At 38.4% G+C, this 16,934-nt stretch overlaps 1 protein-coding gene across 1 annotated transcript; it reads right to left on the bottom strand.

The window, feature by feature from the left end:
- Window positions 1–557: 557 nt before the first annotated feature.
- Window positions 558–16,934, bottom strand: LOC127652349 (myosin phosphatase Rho-interacting protein). The gene is made up of 24 exons (XM_052138461.1): window positions 16,812–16,934; window positions 16,617–16,694; window positions 16,455–16,520; window positions 16,223–16,380; window positions 15,530–15,611; window positions 13,018–13,468; window positions 12,429–12,522; window positions 11,426–11,546; window positions 11,160–11,261; window positions 10,967–11,023; window positions 10,759–10,827; window positions 10,566–10,655; window positions 10,357–10,466; window positions 10,170–10,193; window positions 9,524–10,031; window positions 6,906–9,335; window positions 6,674–6,821; window positions 6,184–6,289; window positions 4,959–5,118; window positions 4,773–4,877; window positions 1,266–1,352; window positions 1,032–1,137; window positions 878–939; window positions 558–771 (listed from the first exon to the last, which is right to left on the bottom strand). Exons 1-24 carry the CDS (start codon window positions 16,932–16,934, stop codon window positions 700–702), a joined length of 5,409 nt encoding a protein of 1,802 aa, XP_051994421.1. The 3' UTR covers window positions 558–699.

Below are 16,934 nucleotides of genomic sequence, written 5' to 3'. Positions count from 1 at the left end.
TATAAAAACTTTTGAGCATTTATGCAGAAGACTTCAGACGGAGAGCCCTTTTTTTTTTTTTTAAAGATCACGATAATAAACAAATTCACTCAAGTGTTTCTAAACTTTTGACTGGTAGTGCAGATTTATGATATATATATATATATATATATATATATATATATATATATATACACACACACACACACACACACACACACACACACACACACATATATATATATATACATATATATATACATACATATACACATACACATTTACTGTACATATATAAATAACATCTTGTAAAAAAATATATAAAATCAGCCATGACATTAAAGACAGGAAAAGCTTTATTCATAATCAAAGATGAAGTGAATTAAACTGATCCTCAATTTCAAACTGAGGCATAATTATACACATAAATATAAACAAACTGCTAAACATTTCAGAGACATCCTCACATCAGATAATTTCTTATGTGGATGCATCTAATGTAAATAATGTAACAGAACAATTAAAATGTAAAATGACTGACATGCATACAAACAAACACACTCACCTGTGACTAAAGATATAAATATAATTGTGTTAAAAAGATATACAATTAAATAATTAAACCCTAAAATGAAATCTCTCTCTCTCTCTCTCTCTCTCACGCACGCACGTACGCACGCACGCACGCACGCACGCACGCACGCACGCACAGAAACACACTTAAATCTTATGCGTGCAAGTTAATTCAAAGAGCTTCATCCTCTCTTGAACAGTGAGCCCATCCTTAAGACTCTGAAAAAAATAACAAAAATAAGACAGAGTCATAATGCTTGAAGTACAACAAACATCAGTACTTTGTCCTATGTAGCTGCTCAGATGATCAAACTTTAGAACTGACAGGTTGTGAGAGTGTAGAACGATCCTTAAGGAAGTCTGGGCTACTCCTTGATTTCATCAAATCTGCAACATATATTTGTGAACTGTGAATATATGCATTTGCATGCATTTATCCATTTGTCAAAAACTTATTCAGTTCTTTTTTATTTACTTACCATATTTTAAGTCCTGCTTTCTGGCTGGCTCCATCTTCAATTTTATGAAGTCACTTTGACTTTTGACTCCTAAAGCATTCAGCTCAGAGTGTAGCTCTTTAAAATGCTAAATAAAAAGAAAATTATAACACACAAACATAGAGAACACACATTTGTAAGGTCATAAACATGCATGCGCACAACATTCAAAGTATTAAAATAATTTATGAATTTTCAATTAAATAACAGTGTTACCGTATTGGCTGCCTGCAGCTCCAATTTAAGTGAGTTGATCTCCTGTTTCAGACACTTAATCTCAGATTCCTTTACTCTCAGGTTTACCTTGAGCAAAGAACAAAGCAAACCAATATATTTAAACCTTTAGAAAGCACTTTTGAAGGAAAATACTCTCACATAAATTCATCCGAGTAATGATACAAACCCACAAAGGCTTCTTTAGTCAATATTAAGTTTAGATAAGGTGTATAGAGATAGAAGATAACCTTCATCTGCGTTCAGTCAACCACCCCTTACATCTAATTTAACCTGTTAACCTGCACCCCCACTCAGGGGCTCACAGCTGAAAATGACATACCTGAATTAAAATAAATATAGCTCCTGAGAACAGTGTACCACAGGCACAATTAAGGTCTCTTTGGAAAGAAGACACTTGGCACTCTACTAACAATCAATCAGAGTTGATAATGCTCAAACAAATAAAAAGTTATAAAAGTTGAAGTGCCTCATAAATAATGTGAACTTCAAAAAATGTTTTATTATTTCATGTATAAATATATAAAAATAGACCTGGAGGAATCCAATTAGGTAAATAATTGAAAGCCACAAGTCTCATCAGTTTATATTTCAAATTTGAGGAAGATATAATGAAAAATGGGGTTCCTGCAAGCTTTTTTCCAAGACTATGTCAGTTCCCTTTCTCCCTCTCCCTGCCCGAGGCACATCCCCAGAAATGACATCCCCAAACTAAAATAATTGTAGTTACTGAACAATTTGTTCTACATGCACAATTTAGACATATTTAAAAAGAAGACACTTTGGAGTTTATTACCCAAATGTAAAAGTTGAAAAAACTTACACAGACAAAAATTTATAGAATTTAAAGTGTCTTGGAAGATAATTTGTACTGCAAGTAACATTTCATTATTTTATGAAAAAATAAATGAAAACAAACCTGGAGGAATCCAGTTAGGTAATTGATTGAAAGCCACAAGTCTCATCAGTTTATATTTCACATTTGAGGAAGATATTATGAAAAATGAGATTTCTGCAATATTTTTTCCAAGACTATGTCCAGGTACCAAGAAGCCTCCTTGGATACCTCAAAAAGCAACCTAATGACCAAATGTTATGAAGGGTACTGCAAGCTATTTTAGTCATCATATACACTGTTCCATGCTTTTTCAATTATAAAATAATCCACACAACCATAAAGCTTTATATAAGTGTTTTATTTGCACAACAGAACAATAAAAATATAAGTAAAATATTATGAAATATTTAAAAAAATAAATGTATAAAAAAATAACTGAATTTCTTTGCAACAGAAAAGGCAAAGAAAAAAAATTCAAAAATGCTGTTGTCTCTGGCAAAATGCTAAGTCCTTTTTAGTCAGTGCTGGTCATGCCAAACGTCCTCGTCAGTTGAACAGTTCCACTTTTCTTTAGGGGTGCTTGGGGACACAGCGGGTATGGACTTGGTTTTTCTGCTGCTCTTTTGCCTCTCCCTTTTACTGGTCGATTCAGGTCTAAAACAGCAAGTGCAGATCTTGAAGAATTTGAGAGCTTGCATCTCTTTTCTACTGGTTGGCTGGTGCTTGGATGCCACTCTTCATCTGAAGATTCAACTTGATGGCTGTTGCATGGGAAAGAATGGAAAGATAATTAGCACCGCATGTCAAGTAAATAATTCTGTATAGTTTTTATGTGGCTGGCCATTCAATCAACAATCAAACTGATGGGCAGTCGTTTAGATAGCATGGTGATGGCCAGTGATACAGACAGCATTCATATGGATGGTCAGACATAGAACCAACAATCACACTGATGGCCAGCCATCAGACAGGCCATTTGTTTTATAAGGTAAATGCATTGTGGTCTGAAAAGATGATGCTACTTTATTTCTATTTGTATATATTGGACAATTGTAAAGTTGTTTAGTTATTTCTGTAATTTTTCCTAGCACAAACACACACACATATATATATAGTGTGTTTGTGCTAGGAAAAAATACAGAAAAAATGTCAAGTCTATTTATATTTATACTGTATAGGACAATTGTACAGGTGTTTAGTTGTTTCTGTTTTTTTTTTTTCCTAGCACACATACATTATATAGATATATAGTGTGTGTGTGCTAGGACAAAATGACAGAAACAACTAAACAACTGTACAATTATCCAATAAATACAAATATAAATAGATAAATAAATAAATACATATAAAGTAGTATTATCTTTTCAGACCACAATGCATTTACCTTATAAATCAAATGGGAAAACAAACACACACACACACACACACACACACACACACACACACACACACTCTCTCTCTCTCTCTCACACACACACACATATAATGTGTGCATGTTACATAGCAACTCACCGATGTAAAATTGGACCATCTTTTCCGTCCTCAAGCATATCACCCTCGTCGCTGTCTTCACTCTCCTCAATTTCGTCATCGCTACTTCGAGTGATCTCAAATAAAACATCTTCAGCAGAAAAAAAAACTTCTTTTGACGATCCATTTGATGAGATAATCCGTCCAGTAAGTAAGACGCGAAAACAGATGTTTTCCGTCTTTTTACTATGGCTTGTTTGTTGTCAAATGACGGGGGTGTGGTCACAGCCTACGTCGCAGGTTAGCTCCTCAATATAGAGTGGCTGATTCAAATAAATAAAAAAACATCTTGTTCGCGAGGAATTTAATCTTCCCGGGTATCGTTGGAATCGTGCACTGCTTGGCTACATTTTCTATCAGTCATATAATTTCAATTCTTTCATTGGCTTTCGTTGTAAAGACAAAATAATAGGATCAGCATATCATGATGTCAAAAAAACTGACCGCAGTGTTTGGATATTTTGACCTATATATTGCCTATCTTTGTATTTGTGTGTGTGTGTGTGCGGTCTTAATTTGTTCATTACACTCTAAGCAACACACACATATAACGTTCGGCTACCGGGAGTCTGTTTTTATGCATAATTTTATTGCATAACCGACAAGTATGATACTTCACCCTGAAGAAACTCGATGTAAACAAAGGAACAACCATCGATGTTACAACGTTATTGTTTCTTTGGACTAAAAATGCTCTATGGGATGTTATTCAGTGGACTCTCACCTTTCCATTCAATCTGGAACTTTTAGCAGTGGATGCGTGTGTGGCTCGTTATTACGACACTACTGGTATGTACTCCGTTTTTGATTACGTGTGTTTTGATCTGTACTGCTTACATAAATGCAAGAAATACATTCGTTATAAGCTTTTCATCGAAAAACAGAGCTCTATCATCGATGCTTGAGGCTTACACCTTTAAAATGATATATAGTTTGCCAAGATTAATGATGTTCTTTCACGTTAAATCTATTCATAAACATGAAACTAGTGGGGGAAAAAAACTCTTCAGTGCGCTGGCGCACTGGCAAAGGTTAACAGGTTTTAAGGAATAAAAGTCACCAAATGTGTGTTATGTTAGAGCACTCCGAGATATGCCAAATGAGAAGTTGTGAAGTTTTACCTCCAGTTGATAAATGTCTTTCTCCTGAGAAAACTGAGAATTAATCTCCCCATTCATGCGTGAATGCATTAGGGATAACTCAGCAGCCAAACACTCGTTTAACTCCTAAAAACATAAACGAGGTAAGCAAAATTTAATGACTACTGTTCATCACTTCTGTAAGCATGTGCATGCATGAGCATGTACCTGGTTGTGAGTGCGAAGCTCCTGGTTCTCTCTCTGTGTAGTGCTCAGCGCATCCCGTTCGGTCTCTATGGTTTGTGTTAACTGAGTATTCTCCAGGCATTTCTGAGAATACTGCTCTGACAACACCTCCAGCTCCCTGTGCAACGATTCTAGCTCTTCCCTGCAGAAAATACAATAAACTTATTGTTGCAAGAGTGTGGCAGGGGAAAAAATCCTTAAGATGTTAAAAATCCAAAAGATGTCGAGTAGAAGTAAGATAAACTATAGGAGGAACCAGAAACAGCTGGGGGAGCCAGTCCTTATTTGGAAATAATCCGTCACTGCAGCTACAAATATTCAGGCTTTAAGATATTTGGTATTTAGCATTGCATGATTTAGTCCTGATTTGTTTATTTGGCTAAATGGGGACATACCTAAGGCCCTATGATTTCATGGACAGAAAATCCAGTCATAAAAATAAAATGCAGAATGTCATAGAATTTTACATATTTGGGATCAAATTAATGTATGAATGCACTACTTATCTAATTAAAATCCACAAAAACACAAAATGACTGAGATGTAGTAAAATACATTTACAGTCCTCATAATGAGCATCACAAACACTGTGTGTCGCAGATAACAGAGAGAAGAGCGCTAATTTACTGTAATGTGCATAGCACATGCAGACTATACATTTATATAATCAAATCACAGCCTTTATGGTTTAATAAGCACATTAGGCCAGTGAACTGCTTATGTATAGGTGAGAAGCTGTCATCAAAAACAAACTGAAAAGGGCTTTATTTGGTTTTTGCCAAAATAAAAGATCAATTTAACAATTTAAGACAAATATATTACTTCTGTATATTAAAATGTATTATTCAGTGAAGTAATAATAAATACAAATAACTTCCATGTGTTTTGGACTGTGCTATGAGGATATCTTTAAAAGCATTTTATTTGATCAAAATAATTGCAATGGTATGTTGAGACGTAATTCATCTGATTATAATTCTATGAATTCATTTGATTAGACAGGTTTTTTATATAATAAAATAAAATTAAACTTAAAAACAGAAAACACAATTTGGTAAAAAAAAAAAAAAAAAAAGGAATTTTGGAAATAAATAAAACATTTTATAGTTTATAAATGTTATACTATATAAAGGTAATTAAAAATACTACAGACTAAGCCTAAAAGGTTTGTATTTGACCCAAAACTATAGTACACACACACGCACACCTGTACTGTGCACGTAGCTGGCGGATGTCCACACTGGATCCATTTTGCAGGGCTTTCTGAGTCTTGTCCATTTCCTCCTTATGAGCTTTTCTCATGGCTTCAATAGCTGAACACCAACAAATAAAATAAAAAAAAGACAGAATGGTCAAGAAAGACTACAGAGATGCTGGACCCGCCTGTGTATTTTTGAGCATGCAGAGCATCAAATACATTTATTAAAAGATTTTACACAAAGTTATATGCAAGAGAGGAGTAGAACAAATTTAGTACAAACCCCCATGTGTTTTATTTCCCACAAACGTAGGACTTTCTATGTAATGTTTCTGCACTGCTTTGTATTGTATGTAATTTCTAAATTCTGTTCAATGTTATCGTTTATTCAGTAGTGTTATTTGTATTGCAATGTAGTCTTTATTGTAAATCTAAAATATTTCTGCGGCCTGTGTGTAGTTCTATGTATGCTTATTTGAGCTAATGTTGTGAATAGCACCTGCAATGGTGGCGTTTGTCTCTTCCTGCAGCACCCTTTCTCTCTCTTCGGTCAGTCTTTCCACCTCTCTCTGATGCTGCCTATGCATCTCCTCAATCACTCGCTGGTGGCTTTCCTCCATAATGGTGAAACCATGCTCATACGTGGCCTAAAACAAGCATATAAAGAAACTTCATTTTATGCTATAACTTTGTATGTTATTCTCAAGAGAAACGTTCTTCTCTGTGCGCACCTTGATGTTTTCCAGGTCTAGATGGAATGTCTTGTCATCCTGATTGCTCAACTCCTCCCTCAAGCAGGTGACCTCAGTCTGGAGCTCTCTGATTCGGTCTCGCAGAGCAGTCACAGAAACCCGCTCCATCTCTCGATTCTCCTCTTGTTCTGAAGTGGTTGCAGCTTTTGATTTTGGCAAGTTCTGGATATAGTATTCATGGAGACGGCTCATCTCCTCCTCATGGATTTTCTGGAGCTCTTGTAGCTTCTCTTCAAATTCTACCTGCATACTTTTTGCTTCTTCAACCCTCAATTGGGCATTGGTGTCTGCAGAGACACGCCCCTGCTCCGCCTTTTCAATAACAATGCGCTCTTCGCGCAGCTTCTCCTCGTAGCTCTCCATCTGTTCCTGGAACAGAACCTCCATGTTGTGGCACATGGCTCGGCACTCACACTCTGCCTGCTCTCCCTTCTTGCGTAGAGCACTCATCTCTTGCTGTAGAGCACAACGCAGTCTGCACGCCATGTACGCCAAAGTGGCCTGATACATCGCCACCTTCAGGATGGATGCAGGAAGTTCAGGATGCAGGTCAGACCCTCTATCAGACTGTAGCTGTGTAGAGAGGTCCTGCAGTGACTGGGCCTGAGCATGGAGCTCTGCGATTAGTTTCTGTCTGCAAGCAAGCTGCATCTTCGAGTCCACGAGGAGGAGATCGGCTACAGGTTCATCCATCTGTTCACTGTAGGGTGCAAGTTCAGGCGGGCTGATGTCAGCAAGCTTTGGTCCCTGATTAGGACCATTTTCTTTTCTGGTGCTAGATGACGAACTCTCTAAAACTGGCCAAGGACATGCATAAAAGTGTTCTGAAGCCTGTTGCTCCTGTGAGGAATGTGTGTGAAGAGTGTGTTTAAGATATGCTATTTCTGCTCTCACACACAGTCTTTGGATCTCACTTTCGCTCAGTGCACTGTCTGTCTGATCTTGCTCCAGAGGGTACAAGAAGATCTGAGAGTTGGTAGATTCCACAGCCCCATTGTGACTGCCTCCTTGAGCCATCCTAAGCACCTGGACATGGAGCTCTGACAGTTTATGAAGCAGCTCTGTGCTGGGTTGCTCAAGTGCAGAGGCCATCCTTTGGATGACCAGTGCCTCCAACGACAGCACTCTGCTGGCCATGTCCAATGCTGGCCACCTCCCTGGACTCTCAACACCTAACCACTGGCTTACAATATCTCCATTATCAGAAAGGCACACTTCAGCTTTGTCAGAGGTTCTGTCTAAATTTGGCCTCTGAAGGCTATGCAATGCTCCAGTATAATTGTGCAACTCATCCAAAAAGAGTGGGCCCTCTACTTGTGTGCAATCACAGAGTGCGAGTGGTCCAGTGTTAAGTTGTTGCTGCTGCTGAAGATGCACAGTAAGCTCCCCGAGTCGCACTTCAGTGTCACACAACTTGCGCTCTAGTGCCTTGATCACAGAGATCACTCGTTCTGACTCTTCTCCCGGAGTAATGGGCTGCATTTCCAGACCATTCTGGCCTTTAATTTTCTGTCTGATGTTTGAGACCTTGAACAGACTTTGTGGCTCGGTCAGTGTATCAGATTCTAGAGGATGGGTTTGAGCTTCCTTGAGCCTATGTTCCGTATCCTCAAGACTGCTGCCCAGGACAGCCATCTTAACGAGAACTTCCTGCAGTTCACGCTCCTTCCTGTCCAGCTCTTGTTGTTGCTGCACCAACTGGATTTGGAAGCGCTCCTCACAGACCCTTTCACAGTCCTGTAGAGCACCTCGCAAACTTTGTATCTCCTCACAAGCTTGTTCGTAATCATGCTCCATGTCGTAATAGAGAGTCTCCTCTGTTTGGAGGCGTGCCTGCAAGCAACTGACCTCACTGTCAGACTCCTCCAGTTGGTTTTGTAGCTCCTGGCACCTCCGTATAAGATCATCGGTAATTTCTCCTGTTGGCCTCTTGTGCAGTTCAACCTCTTTCTGCCTTAGACCCTCCTCAAGTTCCTTCGAACGCTGCTCTGAATTCTCAAGGCTGTCACTAAAGCTCCTCCTCTCCCGTTCCTGGCTCTCTTGCAGGAGACGCAAGTGCCTCTGCAGCCGGACCTCCTTCAAAGCTTGCGCCTCTTCTGTTGCCTTTAGGTGGCTTGTTACCTCCTCCAACTTTCCATGCAGACTCTCCAGCACCTTATCACGCTCCATCAGAAGAGTTTCTGACTCCTGAATCCTTAACTCTGCCTTACGAAGGCAGTCCTGGCTATTGTTAAGCTGAGCTTGGAGTTTGGACACACAGAGCTTAAATTCCCTCTCTTCAGTCTGACTCCTCTCACGCTCTGCCTTCAGCTCTCTACGAAGGCTCTGAAGTTCAACCTCCCACTGCCATTCTGTCTGTGAGTAGGATGAAGAGAAAGTGACAGGCAAGGGAGAGGTGGCACGATCAACCTGCAATGAATATAGAGGCTTGACAAAATCATGACAAAGGCTACATACAAAGTACTTTGCAAGTCTGCAATAAATGTATCATATAATTTAATTTACAAATTTGCAAGTGATCATGTAGCTAATTAAAGCTGAAGGATGTAAAGAAAGGCATGCAAAACCATACTTTATTGGTTAATGTGCATATATACCTGTTTTTTTTCTTTGGGTTTAGCTTTCTGCAGATCACTAGAGCGGTCACAGTGAACTTGTGCTGCACCTGCATCAACTTCTAAGCTGTCTGGGCTAATTGATTCAGGGGAGGTAAGATTGGACACTCCAATAAGTGATAAGTGTGATGGTATATCAGCAGATGTGATCTTCAGGCTTTGCTCCTGAGAGAGTCTCATCTTCTGAAAGTATTCCTTCTCTGATACCTCAGAGGCAGACTGCATGATTAGCTCTTCAGGGGATGACGCAGGTGCGGGAGGGACTGAGCGCTCACAATTATGGTCCCATTCCCTTCTTGAGAGGTCATTGGGCTCCACCTCCTTGTGCGGTTTACAACTTAATTCTGCCCAATCAAAGGTTTTGTAACGTCCCTCTCTACGGCGCTCTCGGATGCGGCTCCTTTTCTCCTCTTCCTGGGGTAGTGCATTATATTGGGAAGAGCCTGCACGAGCATGTGCACCATTCAATGGCACCTTTTGAGAAATCGAACTGGGGGAGGAAAAAAACAGTAAGCCATGATCTAGTTACTCAAATTAAATATTTGATTGTCTGGGTGTTGTAACATGCCATGCCTTTAGTTTAAATTCTAAAACACTTATGGTTATGACAACAAAAGCACTTTCAAACCTGGATTTTATAGAGGAATGTTTCCTTGTATAGCATGGGGGGAAAAGAAAGAAGAGTCAACCTGAAAAGTCAACCTACCTGTCATGCGATTGCTTTTTGTGAGCAAAAATCGCAAAAAAACATATTAGGGTTTTTCTAGACTAGATTCATATATCTTTAGTAATGGTAGGTAGTTTTGATGTTATACCATGTGACATCAGGGGCAACGATGGGACGAACATTTTTCATAATTGACTGGATCCAGTTTCGTCGTATTCCGTAAGTCATTGCGCAGAGGGTGAAGACCCCATCCTTTGTCTGAAAGAGGAATTGAAAAAATAAAATCAATGAAGCACATACATACAGTATACCCAAACACACACACAGGCTTTTGATGCTAAGATAACCTGCACTCACATGAATCTGAAAGCCATAGTTCCTCTGTACAGGATAATCTGTAACATCATAGCAAGTTGACAGGTTGATCTCACCGTCCACATCAGCTGCCTACAACACAACAGAGAAATTCCTCTTAACTGGAAAGGGCTAACGGGTCCTCATGATCAGACTGGATAGAACTTGACTAAACATATATCAACCAAAACTTTACCTCTTCTGCTAAAGAGTCACTGTAGAATCGCAAAGTCTGGTCAGTAAGAACGAACCAATGCTTCCGCCACTGGAGACAGAGATAAGAACATAAGACCATTTTCACATACTAAAAATCACTAACAAATTCACTCTCACTGAGATCAATCCAGGTATACAGTACGTACAAACACATAAAAAAACAAATTAAAAAAAAAAAACGAAATCACCTTTCCATCTTCTCCCAATCTAGACATCCATCCTTTCTTGAAATTTAAAAGGTCAGGCTGAGAGGAAAAGAGCAACAGCACTGTCATACATTTAATGTTCACATACACAAATATACATTTATCCATCCAACTAAAAAGAATATATTTGTATACTTTCAATTTACAGTATACAACCAATATTGGTTGTACTTACTGTAGGGGTGGGATCAAGAGCTCTACTTTCCAGTGATTTGGAGTGGAGACTGCATGACGTAGAGGGTCGAGAAAGACCAGGAAAGTCATCTTTAGAGGAGTCCTACTCAGAGCAAACAAACCAGAATAACAGGTTAAGAAAATTATTCAAATTTAGTATTTTACATAATATTACTATTACAAAGCATGTTAAAGGTACATGCTTTTTAAAATATGAATGAACATACACAGTTGCTAAGAACAAATTAATCCAGCATTTGTTTTCACCTGAGATGTACTGACAGTTGTTTTGTGGTCATTTTGTGCAGTAGAGGAACTGAGAGTTGAGGGAGGGTGCTCAGAATCCAGAGCAAGAAATGCACTCTCCCGTTGATCAGTGACCGGAGATCTAGAAATAACATGTACACAATGAAATTCTAACATAATGGATGCCAATTTTGTATTCAACTTTGCACTTTGCAAAATCTATAAATTGGACAAGATTTGTATTTCCTGAAGGAAATATCAGTGTTTGCATGGAAGCTAAAAGAAGTGTTGATACTTTGGTGCCAAGTGTGCCCAACTTTTGCTGTCTAAAGTCATACACGACTGGGATGGCATGAGAGTAAATTATGAGAGAATTTTTATTTGTTGGAGACCTATCCCATTAATTAACTGCAGAAATTTGTACAGAAGAAAAACTGCATTTTTGAGGAATATCAATACAGTGCTGCCTTGTAAGATCTGTAACAATTCAAGACATCACAACATTGAGAAACATGGCATGTTATATCTAATATGTATGGACTAAAGTGGCAATTGATAATAAAAGTGGGCCCAGTTGAATTTGATTGATGGAGAGGGGATGAGTTCTCCTGAAAAACAAACAGAGAAGACTGCAATAAGAACTGCACCATGGTAAAAGTCAACAAAAGTTCTCACAAAATGGGTGTAATGATGGATTCAAGTGTGAAATTGCTGTTCTTACCTGTACTGATTTCCAAACAGCCAGTGCAATTCCCTTCCCAAGCTGCATACTCGACCATGCTTGAGTGCACATTTTCTTGTTATGTGTGTCAAGGAATTGTTTGTCTGATGCGTTTCATATTGCCACTCCCCAATGGACACAAAGCATTTTCTCTCCAAAGAGCAACTAACCACATCCTCAGGATCACCCCATTTAGCCCACTTGAGTTGTAATTGGTTGGCGGAAGGAAGGGGCTTAACATACAGGAAAGCAGGAAACATATAGTGCTGTGAGGCAGATGAACAGACAGATGCAGAGTCACACCTGGAGTCAATGTATGTTTGAGCATCCCCAACAAGAGTACTTGTCTTCTCCATGGAGGAATAGCCGCTTTCAATGCCCAATCGATTCTTAGTTCCTGAGAGAGCAAGCGAGAGCAAAACAAAAGCATTATAGTTCCAAGAACAAATTTCTCTGCTCAAATTTTTTTTGTGATTGAAACAGACTAAGGGGGCTTGCTGGTCTTATCAGGTCTACCAGCCTGACTTAGCAGGTGTTTAGCTGGTTTGGCTGGTCGTCCAGCTGGCTTCCAAACCTGGCCAGTAGACAATTGCCCAAAATCCCTCTAAAAGCCCCCAAATAGACCATAGACCAGAATTAAGGCTTGTTTAAGCTGTCCCCCCCCCAAGCATTACCTGTTCTTAGCCAGTGGGATGATACAGGTTCACAAAAAATAAAAAATAAAACATTATAAAACTACTCACCAAGAATTTGTTTCTAGACTAATAGAGAAATTAACAATGGTTTTAGCTACTTCATACCTTTAAAACAAGCAGATTAATTAGTAACTAATGCATTCATCTAGTGCAATATCCAGACAAGCAGACACACAAAAGCCACTCTGAACTCATACCGCCTGTATTGGAGTAGTTTGGGAGCTGATCAAGTGATGAAGAGAGAGAAGAACCAAGCGCGGTAATGAGAGACGTTTCATTACAACTGCTAGAAGGAACTCCGACTTCACCACTGGGTGACTTCTCCTCCAGCTCCTTATCTGAAAGTGACAAGACCCCCTCCACTGTGCAGCTCACCACACTGCTTGTTTTGCCTTTATCGGTGCCTCCTGTAGCACTGCTACCTTTAGCACTGAAGCTGCCATTTCTGCTAATGGTACCACCTTTATTGGTGCCAGCATTGTGTAATGGGTCAGCATTGGCACTGGCCACTCGACCACCACTGTTATTACTAGAATTGAAGCTACCTCTTCTGACAATGTTGCTGTTAAAACTACTTCCACTGCTGCTGGCAAAACTGCTACTTCTCTTAGCACTACTGGTGCTGGTGGTTTGATTGTCTTCAGTCTGCTGAGAGAGAGAGAAAGAGAGAGAGAATACAGGTGAGTAAATCAGTTTGGCAGGTTGCACACAAGCGCTCTGCCAGCATAATCCGATTGGCACAGTTGGTAAAGGAAAAGCCTCTCTCAGACTCACAAACATGCTGGGTGTGTACCCCTTCTATTTACAACCTGACACACACACACACACACACACACACACACACACACACACACACACACACACACACCTCCACCACTTTGCAAACTCTTTACCCTCCCCAGGGGATGCTCAATAATCCTGATCAGATCACTTAAGTTAATTCTATTACTGTTCCATCTGACTAACACTTCAACACACACACACAAGGAACAAAACATTTCATCCACATACAGTACAATTAATTGTTGCAGCACAGTGGAATGGCTCTACATACAGTACAGACACACTCTAACACACTAGATCAATTTGGGCTGCAGTCAGCAGAAAAAATATGCAGGAAGACAGAGAAAAAGAGAGATTAGTAAATCAAATGGACAGAAAGACAGCAAAGCACTTAGAAATGTAATTAAAGTAAAGAATGGGGGCGGAGGAGGGTATTTAAAGGAGCTGTGCTCCAATTTCATTTCACCTTAAAACTTCACATGCAAAACAGTTAGCATTCAGAAAACACATACATTCCCCAGGATATGAGACTTCAAATGAGCAGACCTTAATTATAAAATGGCAACACTTACAATAAGGTTACATTCATTAACATTAGTTAATGCATTAAATATAATGAACTATATATTTTACAGCATTTATTAATCTTTGTGAATACAATTGTTCATTGTTAGTTCATCGTGCATTAACTAATGTTAATAAATTAAACCATTGATTTAAATAATTGTTATATATTTTAAATATGTTGAAATGAACATTAACTAAGATTAATAAATGCTGTAAATGTATTGTTCATTGTCATTTCATGTTAACTAATGTTAACAAATGGAACCTCACTGTAAAATGTTACCAATAAGATGTACATAGTTTTATGTTATTAGTAACCTAAATATAAACATAACATTTTGTGCGTACCAATTAAACTGGAAAGGACTCATTCCTCCTTAATACATTAAAAAATTAAGGTTACAGTTAGAAATTAGGGCCAATTTTTTGAGGGTTTAAAAAGGCAGAAAATTTAAGCTTATAATTTTATAAAATCACTTTCATTAATTCTTGTTTTAAAACTCATCTATAATTTGAGCTGTAAAGTACCAAAAATGTATTTAGTGGAAATAGTGTTTACGTGTTTCGTTGTCATGACAACAGTGATGTAAAATTGCATGTAACTACACAGAAAAGGTTAGCTAGCGATTTTGTCACACTAAATTCATGTTAACACACATTTTTTGTTTTACATCTTGTGCCTAGACTTTCAAAACAGTGAGTATTTTAAAGTTTACAGATTGGCCCCATTCACCTCCATTGTATACAATAAGTGCCTCACTGGAACCCAGAAGTACAAGTCTAAATCAATTTTTGTGGTCATCAACATTATGCCTTAAATGCTGTCGATTGAGCTTAACTTGTAATAACCCCGGAATATTCCTTATGGGTAAAAAGGAATTTCGAATCACAATTTCATCCATTATAAGATACATATTTGGGCATCTAATCTTCTAGTTTAAGGAGTGACTGGTTACAGTTGTCAAAATGTTTATATGTATATATATATATATGTATATATATATATATATATATATATATATATATATATATATATATATATATATATATATATATATATACATATATATATATATATATACATACACACACACACACACACACACACACACACACAAATACATCCTACTTTATTGTTTATTTAATTATATAATAAAATAACTTTTAGCCCTCAGGCAAAAAGTCCACTGTGTCAAAATCCTACAGGTTTGGGGCATCCTTTAAATATGTTAAAATACACCTACATTTATTTCCTGTTAGACCTGTTATACCATGGGATGTACTAGAAGAAATTTAGCTAAAAAGCTGACGTTGTAAATACAGAACATGTCTGCATTTGATGGCATGAGCAAGACTTGCCTGTGGATGTGAATGATCCTTCCTCTTCTTCCTCTGATTTGATTTAGCAGTTTTGGGATAAACAGCCAGATTTTCTTGCCACCTAAAATAAAAACATACTCTCAATTAAATCCTGACATAAAACACAGAACCAAAAACAAAAGCCCCAAGCTGGCAGACACACACACACTCCCATTCACAAATAAAAACCCATGCAAACATTTACATTCAGATTTCCTTACTTCTGCTTTTTGGACATCACGTTTGTTAAAATGTATTCTAGTTGTAAAAGGAAGGGGGAAAATAAAAGCTTTAAAAGAACAAGACTGAACAATTCCAAAATCAACCGTTCTAAAGCTGGTGTTATAAACACAGACCAAATCACACACACACACACACAAACTAATCTAAGACTCAGTTGACACCTTCTATTACACTCTTAAAGGATTAGATCTGCCTTGCTGAGATTTACTGACTTATTACACTTAAGTAGAAACAGAGGGATGAGACAGAGAGAAAGAGAAGATATTGGTTTATCTAGGGAACAAAGCTAAGCTTGAGACACAATTTTACCATTTCAATTATTTCATAATGTAAACGGTTGAATATTCCATTATATACAGTATGTGCGTATATCTCATGTGGATGTCTGCTAATGACAAAGCGGCTGTAAGGTGCAGCAAAGTTCACACTTTAGGTCAGAGGTTGCATTACCTACTGATACTGAAGCTGTCAGGGTTTTCGGTTCTGATGTAGTAGTCTCTGTTATAGAAGCAAAGCCTCAGACAGTTCTGGAAGCCAGATTGAGCTGAAGCATCAAGAACCTCACAGCACTGGGTCATATTCACACTTCCCTGGGGCAACGTACCAGGCTGGAGGAAAACACACCATCTATAATTTCATAAAGCTGGCATTACACCAAACACACAGCCAGGTAAAACCTCACCATCTCATCCAAAGAGTAGCGTAGAAGCCCATGCTCATAAAGCACAAAAAACCTTCTTTGCCATTTCTGAGACAAAGATGGAAAAGAAAGATCAAGGCTGGAGTAAAGGAACACAGTGACAAATTAAGGGTCTGTATCTGATAGAAGTGCCAGTGTCATCACCCGTCTCCTGTGGCCAGCACTGTTGAAGTCTGTGCCCTCAGGAGCCAGGAGAAGCCACCCCACCTGAACAGGCTCAGTCTGTGCAGAGAGAATAGATCAATCGAATGAATTCTTTTAGACAAAAAAAAAAAAAAAAAAAAAAGAACACAATAAGAAAAGTGGCACATCAAAAGAGTTTAAAAAATCTAATCGTACCTGAAACAGATCTGACTCGCTGAGTTTGTGTGAATACACGGGTTTGAAGCAGTTTTGACATTTACTTTTATTGAAGATGTTGGCCTGGAAGCGGTGACACCGATTTTCCCTTGTGGATAACAT

This window comes from Xyrauchen texanus, chromosome 12 (assembly GCF_025860055.1).
Source record: "Xyrauchen texanus isolate HMW12.3.18 chromosome 12, RBS_HiC_50CHRs, whole genome shotgun sequence".
NCBI lineage: Eukaryota > Metazoa > Chordata > Actinopteri > Cypriniformes > Catostomidae > Xyrauchen > Xyrauchen texanus.
This window is presented reverse-complemented; position numbering and strand designations above follow the sequence as displayed.

Coding starts and splice junctions, on each gene's coding strand:
- LOC127652349 (XM_052138461.1), bottom strand. CDS start 16,934: ATGTTATCCACAAGGGAAAATCGGTGTCACCGCTTCCAGGCCAACATC. Junction 11,262..11,425: donor CAACTGTCAGTACATCTCAG/GTGAAAACAAAT, acceptor TGCTCTGAGTAG/GACTCCTCTAAAGATGACTT. Junction 6,290..6,673: donor GACAAACGCCACCATTGCAG/GTGCTATTCACA, acceptor GTTGGTGTTCAG/CTATTGAAGCCATGAGAAAA.